Below are 13,125 nucleotides of genomic sequence, written 5' to 3' on the forward strand. Positions count from 1 at the left end.
AAGCACAACATTCCTCCATTCCTTCGCTTGCACCGAGTGTTCAATAGAGACCATCGTCGACCATGCTTCCCACCATTCCCACCATTTCTGGACACATCAGAGATTGCAGAACAGCTCATCAGAGACCCAGATCAGCAAAAGCTTCCTCATCTCAAGGAGGAACTCAATGCAATGGGGACCATTGCTTCCTAAGGGGGGAGGAATGATCCAGGTGGATGTTGGTGGCCACCCACCTATCCCATTTGGACCCCCACAACTGTCTCTTTCAGCATTTTCAGTTTCCTAAATTGTAGCACAATTTACTATTTTTAGCAGTTTTTCAGGTCGTGAACTTCCGGAGCCGTTTTGAGGCCCTAAACGACGTTTTTTGGGAAATCTGGCATAATATGGGTTGGGTCCCAAAGTGGTAGTTCTGAGATAGATCTTTCTAACGAGCTATTGTACGCGTCAAACGGAGATCGTATGCCAAAGTTACAACCTCGGGAAATTGATGTAGCAATTTACCCAAACGGGGCCCACAATTTGGCGTTTCATATTCTAGGGTTACGTTTTGGATGTTAAGGGTTTTCCGTTGTTTCTCAACAATAAATTGGCCTTCGAGCCTCATTGTAACACAGTTTTTAACAGTTCAAAGGCATGTAGCCACCACATCTCTTCTCAGAGGTAAGCTACCATCGCCCTAGTTGGTTTATTTCCATTACTGTTTGTAAGCATATTTCAGTATTTTACATTAATGAAATGAAGTATTATTTCTGCTGCATATTTGTGTTTATGGTTATCTCTGTAATTTGTTGCGTTCCTGTTTAAATCCGGCTCATCTAGCTAACGAAGGGAAGAGACAAAAAATATGCAACATAAAAATGCAGCAAAGAAGATGCTCGATGCAATTCCCTTTTCATGCAATTGTTCCTAAATGAATATAGATGCAAAAACCCTAAATGCAAATGCAATATTTTTTCTTTTCACCACTTTATTTTTTAAAATGAGGAAAACTAAGATGCAAAGTCTCATCACTTATTCAAATTCTCTTTTCAAAATGAGGACTAGATCAACAATTTACCCAAGCAATCAATGATCAAACAAAACATGTTTGCAAGCAACCTAATGATTAGAACAAAGAAAAATTGAAACCAATTCTTACCAAAGGCAATAAAACACAAATGCAAACCAAATGGAGGGTTTAGAGAGACCACAAGACACTCAAGACTCGGGGAAGGTCGGCTAGAAGTAGGCTTATCAAAGCAACATTAAGCAAACAAGGAAAATTTTGTGCAAAAACATGGATCAACGCAAATGCAAAAGAGGCACCAGTGATTTGAAATGTAGGCACAAAGAGGGCCCAGGTGGGGTGTAACACTCTGTCATCAAAACAGAGGGTGCATTAATCCTGGGAAAGAGGATTCCGAGAAAAAAATTGCAAATAAGACTCAATGCAATCACTTCCTAGCTCTGTTCTTTGCTTATTAAAGAAGAAAAGGTTTATGAAAGAGATAAATCAAACAAAATAGACAAAGAAAACACCAAGGGAATACACCGTCCCCAGTGGAGTCACCAATTTGTTATGTGGGATTTATGACCGCGGATAGAAATATCTCCCATAATCTTGGTGGCTAACTTAGAATAATATAATGACAAAGGACCCAATATTTTCCTTAGAGTAAGTAGATGAGGGGATGAAACCTACTCAGAATATGTCATATGTTTCGCTCCTTCTTTGGCTTGAATTCTCCAATCCTAGCTCCAGCGGCCAAAATTAGAACCTACACAACCAAGCAATACAAGCCAAGAAACTACGAGATCTATGTAGCATCATCTATCTACTTCATTCAACAGATCAACATGATCTTGAAATATATGAAATAACAACATCATATATAGGAAAACAAAATAAATCTTTCTATTGATATAGAAGTGAGTTATAACAATAAATAGGTGTTGATCTTATAGAAGAGCTCCTCCACATTGTGGAATTTTCCTTCCTTTATCACAAAGTGTAACTCCAATCACCCTAAAGGAATGAAAGGGTAAACCTTACAACAACAACATAAGGGTATAATAACTCTCCAAAATCCAACCTCTTGCATATGGAAGGTTATAAATATATAGAGCAGTGAGGTAAGTTGGGATTTCTTATCCTTTTACTAATCTTGGAATTGAGATCCACTCTTGATGGGAGGATGAGATATAAAGATAAGGGATGGAAACTCCAAGGTAGGATAGGATAGGATTCGAAAGTTTTATCTGAGATAAATGGTTACAACAGATCCTGGAAGCTTCTAAAAATAGAGACTTTGGGATTCCCTCTCCTTTTCCCAAATTTATAGAACCAATGCAAGTGAAAAGGGGAGCAACCTGTAGGTGATCAACACAAGCTAGAGTGGAGTAGCCTATAGGTGAACGTTGTCTAGAAAGAGGCTAGTGTGTGTTGGTCCTAAAACTAATTCAGATGATGAAGATTAGGGTAGAAACTCTAAGGGATGAGAGATTCATGCATAGGGATTTGTGCAATGATAATGTAAAGGGGGAACAGGATGTGAATGATCCCATTAGTAGGTTGATTGATCTGATGAGACAAAATAGCCTATAACACTCATAATGAATTTTATTAATAGTTGAGTGATTTAATGTTAGTGGTGCCTTTCTAACTCCTTTATCCTAACTCATGCAACATTTATATGTCTATATATTTATATTTATATTAAATGTATTCACCATTTTTTCAAGGAAAACCTCAAGGGAGAATTCAAGGGATGTTGTCCCACATTTTTGGATGGAATCCCTAGAAAAACTATTAGTGTAGACTAGTGTACCTAACTCATCGGTATTCAACCTAGGCACCGAGGATGCATTTTGGTTATTATGTTTAAGTTCCATGGTTTTCTTGCAGTAATAAAATGCATTACATTTTGTCATACCTATAAATGGGAATAGGCGGAATTGACATGAGGAATGACTTGGTGAGGTTGGAGAGTAATAATACAAATTGGACTTGGAAAAATCTTACAACAAAAATACAAAATAGATACACAAAACCAATAATCAAATGAATCGTTTCTATTTTTTCTTTATAGTGATGGGAAAAGAGTTTTTGGTTTGGGCTTGTTGAGTATAATTTCTAGTGTAAAAGGATTGTGAGTCAAACTCATCAGATTCGATTTGACTTGTGGGTGTTGAGTTTTCATTGGGATATATTGATTTAGTCTTGTTTAGTTATTGAGATGGGTGGGACTTGCAAGTTTGTGTCATAACTATTGGGTATTGCAAAGTTGCTGCTAGTATGATCATACGTCTTGATTATTGGATTCAACAACTACAGTTGAGGAAACATAATGATTTTGGACTTACTCAACTATAATTTCCATGCTATTTATTTTAAATGTTTAAGTATGGTAATGGTAGCATAAAGCTATTTTAGAACAAGATAAGTTTACAGACCTTGGTAACCACAAGCAGTGGATACCTTGAATTGTAAAATCAGATTGAGAGAGGCACTCTGGATTACAGTAGGATCTATAGAAACTTGGAAAGTATTGACATTGCTAAAGGAAAACCTGTATTGCAACGCTTTTATTTTGGTTTTCTTCTCATTGATGAAGCTTGAGGGTTTCCAAATTGGAGGTTTAACAGGGAAAATAGGTAAGACCTAGTAAAATTGTTACGTTGAAGTCCACACTTATGTATTTGCATATTTTGTCAATATTGTATGTGTTTGGATTGACCTTTGTAGACCATTATGGTTTATTATTCTATATCTACTCAGATGCCCATGCATGCAAATTAATAGAATGTGCCATGCCGGTCAAGATGATTTCTATGAAGGTACAAGGTGGTCAGTTGTTATAAGGAGATGACATGATTATAATCTTGATTGTTGCCTCTTTTTCCTTTTGGAGCTTTGATATTGTGAATCTTATTTGTGCAACTAATTTGGGATGTAGAATATGGTGTTGACACTCACTACTCAAAATATTCATTTTGGCCATCAGTCAAATGGCATGATCATTACACAGTTGGGCACTCACTAGTACTTTTATTATTTTATTTTCCAAATGTTTAGAATGGCAGGAAAATAATGCAGTCTGAATAATGTCCTATATGTTGTTCTAGTTTCTCATATTATTGCTTCTTAAAACTTCCAAGAAGTGCTTCTTTTTTTTACCCATAAGACACTTATTTTTTTCAATACTTTATTCTTATATGTTTACAGAGCGATGTCATAAATGAACAACTAAAATATGTTAATCTACAAACATATATAAGACAATCTCAAAACAATTCATACTATACAATTCTATATTTTTATTGCAAGTTACAATATATTTTAAGGTGGTCATATATTCTTTGGCAGATATTCATGCCTTTGACTCCATAAGGGTACCAAATGGGGATAAGACATGTGAAAAATAAGTCTTACTTTCTTGAGCTATGTGTGTAAAGTTAAATTATTACCTTCTATTGATTAGTTATTGCTATTGGTGGCACAACTTGTTCTAATCAATAATAAAAGTAAGGAAGCTAGTTGTTGCACCTGAATTTTATCTATATGATTGTAACATGCCACAAGCTTTATTAAGATGTTATTTCTTTATGAAGGAACAAGACACTTTAGGAGTGATGAAAACCCAATGGGATTCTTCCTCTATAGTGCATGCTCCGGTCCTTCGGAAACACCTATCCTGGGTTGACAAATACATGTTGTGAATTTAACCCACTAGATGACATGAGAGTCAATACCATGTACAATTTTTTCCTTTTGTCTAAAATTGGCCATGTAGCAACAAGTAACATATTTTTTCTTCATTGATATGATGGTATATTTTGGCTCGTTCATTTTTATTCTTTCTGATCGAGATAACACATTTCTTTAAAGGGTGCTAGCTCAATGGAAGAACATTTGCTGTGGTCGTTCAATTCCATCTTGCCCTAACATGAACTAATCATTATATAATATCTCTATAGAGACAACATATGTTTAATCATAGCAATAGTCTCTTGAGAGACAAAAATGAATTGTCTTAACATACAACAATACTTGTGTTCTATATTTTCTTTATAGAGACAATGTTTTAAGACAATAATTTGAGACACTCACTTACAGGCAATAATTTTGTTTTATCTTACTCAAAAATTGTCTTAAACCCCCCCTCTATGTAGTAGTCTTGTAGTTAATAATAATTTTTTATAACAAAATCAATTTTAATAATAATGATTATATTAAAATTACAATTAGGAATATTAAAATAAAATTAGTGTTGATATGGTAATTATGTTGATAGGCATGTTTATTCCAAAATAGGTCTTCCAATCTTAATTTAATAAATAGGAATTGTTAGATAAATGGTCGAGATTTATCAAAGGTTAATATTTATGTCCAAATTAATTATGTTTTTTCTAATGAATTTATTTCAAATTAATTAATAAAAGAAAATATCATATCAACATGTGTCATATTGAGTTTGTGGTATTGATAACCTATGGCATTGGCCCATCTTATATCTTATAGAGGGGTGAATCTCTATCAAGCCCTGAGTGAACATAGATGTACCATAAACCATACAATACCATAGAATTATAAACTGTATTAAGTTTATAGTTTAATTTAATTTATAATTTTATAATTATTAAAAAAAAATTATTTACATAATTTGTTTTTTATTACATAGATGTATTTTTTACCAAATGGAAATGTTCATGCTGAATAGCTGCCTGCATCTGTCATATTGACTCCCATGATTAAAATCTCATATATTAAAATCAAACGAATAATTTATACTTAATTAACAACATAAAAATTTAAGAATTAAAGAATCTTAACAAGGAATTAACCTGGCTGTTTTAACAACCTCCCCACAGCACAATTCAACGAATTCTCTCCATGGGTGAGCATCTGCAATTGAGATTAGTGAAACCTTTGACAACCTTCCAAGACCACAATTTAACGAATTGTTTTCTGTATGGATGATTATCTAGTAATCCGGAAGCTGTCTTTCACCGCTCGTGTATCAGAATTCACGAACTGCAAATAGCAGAGGAGACTTAGGGTAACCGATAAATCTTCAAAAAATAATAATTCAAAGGCTTGGGGGAGCACATATCATTATTTACCTCAAACAATAGTAGCTGGGTCGTGGCATGAACCCGAGCATATCCATATTCAGAAAAACGAACCAAACTCCAGCTATCAGGCTGCATTAACATATATATTAAGCAGATGTTTAGAATATTGTATTGTTATTTGCATTTCTATTGTTGGGTTTGATTATCGATTACTCACATTGTCTATAAAATTATCAAGAGAAAATCCTGCCATCCCTATTACTGCGTGGACTGGTGCGCTATAATTTGCACTGTTGTAAGTATCTACACCATCCACGCCTTTTGTAGGAAGCGATTTACAGGTTTTCTGAAACAAAGCGCAGGTACGCTCATAGTTGTGAACATGGCCCCATAACACCAAGTCGACCTGCAAGAAATCAAAGCCAACACATTTATTTTTTCTCAAAAGCATGTCATTAGGTTTAAGGAAATATGTTTGCTTTTACCTGATAATCCAAGAGAAGTTGTTCAATGGCTGGAGCAAACTCGGCATCTACGCTCGGTGTAATGATTCCTATAATGCCATCGTCTACAGAAGAATACATAGGCCGATGGCTGTTGAAATTCAATGTAAAATTTCATTATGGTTAGAATGAGTTAATTCAATTTATTAAATAAGTTCATTTTCTTATTTGTAGTCTCCCTTACATTTCAGAGTTAGGGTTTATTAGAGGTGGTTAGTTCATGTAAAAAAATAAGGGATCTTCTAATGTGGCGAAACTTAGACTAAAACCTATAGACTTTAGTCTCCGCTACAATCATCAAAGTTAATATCAACCAGAGGTTAAGCCCAATATTTAACATTTTAATGTAAAAGAGATTGCACCCTTAGTAACCCAAACAGATTCATTATGCAAATCTTACCCTGCGAAAATAAGCCAAGGGGTTTGTTTACGATCCACAGAAGCCAAGTCCTGTTTGATCCATTCATACTGCGGAAGGAAGAACTCATATTCAGAGGAAATTTTGGAGCTTCTCATATTCAAATCGAGTTAAAAGCTTAAATGAAATTATATGAAAGATTTGCATTACCTGCTCACTATCTTGGGTCCAATTATGCTCGGTGGACATTACAGTGAAGTGCACGGGTCCTTGATTGATTGAATACCATGGCTTGTCTTCTGCAATTGTTGGCATTGGAAAATATTTCTCATAAGGAACACCGCATTCTCCACCAGAATCTCTACTTTCGTCGTACTTTGATCCGCTGTTCGGATAATCTCTGCAATATTTCAGTCATTGCCCATTTGAGTTTTTGGATCAACCGGGCTTAGAAGATATGATCAATGTTGAAGATTTAATGGAGAGAGAGGAATTTGTAGAAATGTGTCATAATTTTTACCTTTCGTGGTTACCAATGGCAGTCATGTAGGATAGGCGGGAAGCGATTGGGGTGATGAGTTGGAGGAAGAAATCCCACTCAACGAGAAATCCTGTGGCGTAGCTAATATCTCCGATGTGGAACACAGAATCCAACTTACCCGATGACACTTCTTCTGTCATGGCGTCTATTACTCCCAGGGACCCTGGCTGCCAATAATTATTCTCAGCTATTTTTCTCTTTCAGCTTTCTTAATTTATATTCAATGGTTTAATTGTAGATAGAAAAGTAAGTGTGTTACCAGAAACTAGAGGAAAAATGATGGCAAGAGTTAACGAGCTTGTCATAGGGCATTAAATGTCCGCTTAGCTGCAGACTCAATAATCTTATAACACACCGCTATTATTTCTTATTTATCTAGTCACTACAAGGGTGTGTTATAGGGTTATCCAGTCTGCAGTTAAGCTGACATTTAATGCCCTATGACAGGCTGGTTAGCTTTTACCAAAAATGATAAATGGAGCAAGTAATGTTTGATGGAAGACCATACATTCCATTTATCACATAATTTCCCTTTAACATGCCAAGTTAGGAAAGTATTTTATTTTGGAAAGAGAGAAAAATATCTGCAGAGGATAGGACTTGGTTATTATTTCGGTGAGGGAGGAAGTTGTAAAACATCAATTCTTGAAAGTAAAAGGTAATTAAATTTAACATTAAACAGAGTAGGAAATAGCAAAGAGGGTAATATAAAGAAATATAATATAAATAGATATTAACCTTCTGCAATGCAATTTGGTCATGTGATATAAAATTGCATGAATTGATATGTTATTAAATGTAATGTGAAGTTTAAATTTTTTTAAATTTTAAATTTGTATTTTATTATTAAAATTAAAAAAAAATATTATTTTTATTTTTAGTAATATATTATAATGATTACTGTTTTAATATAAATAGTTATAATTGTATATAAAAAAAGATAAATATTATTTATATTTAAATTTAAGTAATGTCTATTTTCAAAAAAATTGAGAAAAGGTTAAACAATGATATTTTCATAGTTTGAAAAATTTATTTTAATATTTAAATTTAATTTTTTAAATGTATCAAATAAACTATTTATTATATAAAAATTATACAAAAATATACTCTATGATTTTAAGTTAACTAAAAGTAACTACTACAATTAGACAGATAAGAATTACAATGTGAGTTTACAACTTATTAAAGTTGTGAAAATATAATATTGCAAAAACCAACCTTGACAGTAACATGTTTATTAAACAAAACCTAGAAATTAAATACAAATAAAAATTAAATTGCTCAAATTACCAACCAATTTAATGAAAATATATTGCATATACTCTAGAAATATTCTATCTAAATTATCTTATTGAATGCAAATTTCCAAAAAATTAAAATAAAGGAATCCAAATCTCAATGCCCTTCCACAAAAAACAATTCAATACTTTTTTGTTTCATACTTTAATAGTCTTATGGGTTTTCAATATTGATATATTATATAATACACAAAGATGTCTTTTATTTTATTTTTTAAGAATGGAAGAGATCCAAAGTCAACTAGCTAGGTCAATTGGCTGATAAAAACGCATTCTTAGGTGAAACTGACAACTCATTAAAGTTAACTTTTTGGAAAATGCAACCACCATGTGACAGTTATTTTTTATCACTATTTCTAAATAATTTAGTTAATTGAAAAGGGCTAATAAAAACTTATAGGTGAAACTGACCACTCATTGCAGTCAACTTTTTGGAAAATGCCACCACCATTATTAACACAGGTTAGAGTTATTTTTAAATAATTCTGATCAATATTTCTAAGTAATTTAGTTAATTAAAAAGGAATACCTAACTACACAATCACCAATATTAAGCCATGTTATGGTTATTTTTAAATAATTCTGATCACTATTTCTAAATATTTAGTTAATTAAAAAGGAATATCCAACTGTATGTATATGTATATGGCATATTTTGAAATATAGATTTTATTAGTATTTTTTTATTTAATTTCTTAGATATGATGTATTTTGAAATATAGATTTTATTAATATTCTTTTATTTAATTTTCTTAGATATTTCAAAATCTACAGACAACTTGATAATGAGGAATCTAATGATGACAAGACAGCGATTTTATATAAAGGGTTATACCCTTAAAACGATAAAACAATAGTGTCAATGACCAAAAAAACAGAAAAAAACAAAACACCGAGTACTTAAAAATGGCATTTTTGTAAATGGGTTTTACCCAAAACACAGCTCAAACTGAGATTACTGTTAGGATAGAAAAAAAGAGCTGATTTATCTCATTCTGATATATTAACAATCGGTAAGTTTACGCCCACAGATTTGTTTGATCTGCTCTGTGATTAAGAAATTCGAGATTTTGATTCTTCATGTTTAATAAATCAATTAGATTTATGATTGATCGGCTTAGTGGTTAATAAATTCTGGATTTCATAAATTTATGTGGAGATTAAGGTGAAATCATGTTAGTTTAGCGAAGTTTTTGGCGATTTTTAGATTGAAATTTAGTAAAAAAATTTGAAGTGAAATTTTGATTTGTGCTATTTAAACTGGTTTTTTTGGTTGTTCATATAGATTCAGCCCTCTGAAAAATCTCTAAACATTTATATTGTGCAGTTGTTACCCATCAAACTTGTGATTTCAATAAATTTCTGCGAAATTTTTAAAAAATTAAAGCAAAAAAACTTCAAAAAAAATATAGCTAAAAGCAACTAGATTAATTTATCTAAATATATAAAGAAGTTAACGCTATACCTGAATGTAATGCTCATCCGATGGATCGCGGGGAGCTTTGCCCATGTCCCCGAATGCAAGAAACCGAACCTCCCTGGCGCCTGCTGCAGGAGGGGTGGAGAAACTCACAGAAGAACTCCAACCCACATTGTCACTGCAAAAATCACATAGATATCAACGCTAGCCACCAATTAATAAACTTTTCCCCAACACTGAATCAAGGAAAATCTTTGGACATATACTTAACACTAGCCTGCAAGTACTCTGGGTGCTTTTACCTTCCATATTTGTAACTATATTTCCCAGAAGGCCGCAGCCCCTTCATTAGGGCTGTATGAATATACCCTGGATCGTGCCATCCAAAATCCATTGCTGGGCTTGGAAGCAGGTCATTACCTAGCAAACAAATTGAATTTATGTTAGAATTTTTCACACCTGTTTTATAATGTATCCATAATTTACAGAATTTGCCAGAAATTCAAAGATTAGCAGAACATACTGCACATATCAGCTCGAGTGAACGTGGTCACAGTGGACATGGCCGATTTTAGAAAACCATATTTCACAAATTGTGTGGTATTGCTCCCGCTGATCCAAGTTACCTTCATCTAATTTGTCGAAAAATAATCATAATTCTATGCAATTCATCAATAAAAAATATAAATGCCCTTAATCCTAGAATCTATTCTTATACTTACAGATGACCCAGTAGAATCCACACTGGACAGATGGGCATAGAGTGGCATGTTTGGGTTAGAAAATTTGAGAATCTCTGATCTCCGAAGGACGCAGGGGTTTTCATAACCATCAGACAACAATACAAACTCGATATCTGTGCGTATGTTTATGACATGAAATGTTATGGAAGCGTTGCAAGTCTTGGGTTCGAATTCCTTCCCGGCTTTCTGTAATTTATCGCTGCTACTGTTCTCGATGCAGGCCCTATAGGAAGGATCGCTTTTCAGGAACTGAGACTGTAGCAAGTAATTCGAGTCACATAAGACAGACGTCACAATTACTATATTATATTCAATAGAGATATTAAATAATAGATTAGAATTTTTTACAGAATTTTATTTAAAAAGTTTCTTGGAATTTTATGAAATGGAAAGAAGATGAAATCATCTCTATTTGGATTGGGGATTGTTAATTTTGAGAGTATTTTGAAATTTGAAAGATAAAAGTGAATAACATAAATTTCTAATATTAAATTTATGAAATGAAAAATGAAACCACCTTGATTCCCATGGCCAATTTTGAAAATATTTTGAACCATCTTGATCTCATTGCCCAATTTGAAAATATTTTGAAATTGGATAAACCAGAGTGAATAATATAAGATACCTTCACAGTGTAATGGCAGAGCAGAGAATGCTGCTTAATATCTCCGGTTTCCAAGTACAACAACAGGTTCAGTGGACAATTCGAAATACTGTTGCAGACTATGGTTAGTTACTGATTTTGATCCAACCCTATTTTTTTCATATAGGCCCTATATTCTGATGCAGGCCTATGCATAATTATGATTGCACAATTATTTTCTGAAAAATTGACCATGGCAGTAACTCTGGCTTCAGAAATCGTTAGAAAAGCTAATGAAAACATTTTGAATTAACGAGAGAGGGAAAAAGAATTCTTAATTCATCATACTTTGGGCTTGAAGGCGAAACTAGGGCAACCCAGATATCATCGGTGGGATTCGACAGTCCATTGACAGTCACAGTGATGAATTCTTCATCCGGAAGGGGTCCTTGCGTGCTGAGATTCATCTGCAGGTCTGGGTTCTGATCCGAACAATTTCGGAGGTCCTTTCTATTAATACATCGGTATCCTTCCCCACACAGGTTAATATAGCTAGGAGCTGAGGTCTCGGGTTCGAAACACGCAGCCGAAGGATAATTATCTGCAAACGAGCCATTGCAGCGGGAATCAAAACACACGAGACCTGTCACAACAAAAATCGCAGTGAAGAAGAAAATAGGATCAATTGGATTGATGAATGTCTGCATTCTGAAAGTCCTCATGGCCGGAACCGTCCTTCTGAATCTACCCGACGGTAGAAAAGCAAAGATTCCTGAGGGGAATACGTGCGCTACATGATATATTTAAGCAGCCTTGGCACCTTGTATACTCAAATGGAAATTTGAGTTCTGGAGAAAACTAAATCTAACCATATTTGAAAAATTCTCAATGTCATGTAGTTATCGAAATTTATGGGTAGCTTGTGTTCGGCTAACGTGGGAAGTGTGTGCCCACTTAAGATAACTTATCGTACAGACAAGCTTGTGCTCTGTTTTCGTCGGAAGTTTATGTTCACTAAAGTTAACTCAGTGCGTGAATCAGTTTGTACCTATAGATAGGTTGACTGTCTGTCTAAGTGGCAGGAGCAGTTATTTAGTTTGTTTTTCTCTTATATGAAAATTTTGGTAATATTTTGATAGATTTCGGATTTTCTTAAATCTAAGTTAAAGTTATTAAATTTTAAAATTTTGGATGATTCAGAGATTTTTGATGGCACTGAATCTATTGCTATTTTCAAAAACATGAATTAAACATTAATTTTGTAAAATTTGTTGAATTTTTTTGCCCAAATTCAGACCAAAAGTGGTCACAGTCCGGCAATTCCTCGACCTCCGCCTCCGCAGACTTGTCCTTTTTAAATGGTATGGTAAGATTATTTAGAATCATAAGCTGCAATTCCTCCACCAGGTTAGACTTGTCCTTTTTTAAATGGTATGGTAAGATTATTTAGAATCATAAGTTTGAGTTGCAAAATTTTCACAATCTGTGTACTTAAAAGATTTTTCAAGGCAGTGGATTCAATTATACATTTATAAATACATTTTAAATAGCACAAAATCAGGATCTGACTAAAAAATGTTCCACTGATTTCTAACCACAATGGCATTTTAAATTGCACA

General features: G+C 33.6%; 1 protein-coding gene across 1 annotated transcript; it reads right to left on the bottom strand.

Moving 5' to 3' along the window:
- Positions 1-5,815: 5,815 nt before the first annotated feature.
- Positions 5,816-12,420, bottom strand: LOC149226715 (putative inactive purple acid phosphatase 27). The gene is made up of 13 exons (XM_089375355.1): positions 11,855-12,420; positions 11,549-11,636; positions 10,903-11,178; positions 10,704-10,812; positions 10,483-10,600; positions 10,226-10,358; positions 7,439-7,626; positions 7,129-7,318; positions 6,961-7,028; positions 6,543-6,651; positions 6,275-6,463; positions 6,106-6,186; positions 5,816-6,016 (listed from the first exon to the last, which is right to left on the bottom strand). Exons 1-13 carry the CDS (start codon positions 12,226-12,228, stop codon positions 5,963-5,965), a joined length of 1,977 nt encoding a protein of 658 aa, XP_089231481.1. The 5' UTR covers positions 12,229-12,420; the 3' UTR covers positions 5,816-5,962.
- Between the last annotated feature and the right edge of the window lie 705 nt (positions 12,421-13,125).

The sequence above is a fragment of the Pinus tabuliformis genome, chromosome J (assembly GCF_031772625.1).
Source record: "Pinus tabuliformis cultivar Carrire ecotype Pingquan chromosome J, CPIR1, whole genome shotgun sequence".
NCBI classification, from domain to species: Eukaryota; Viridiplantae; Streptophyta; class Pinopsida; order Pinales; family Pinaceae; genus Pinus; species Pinus tabuliformis.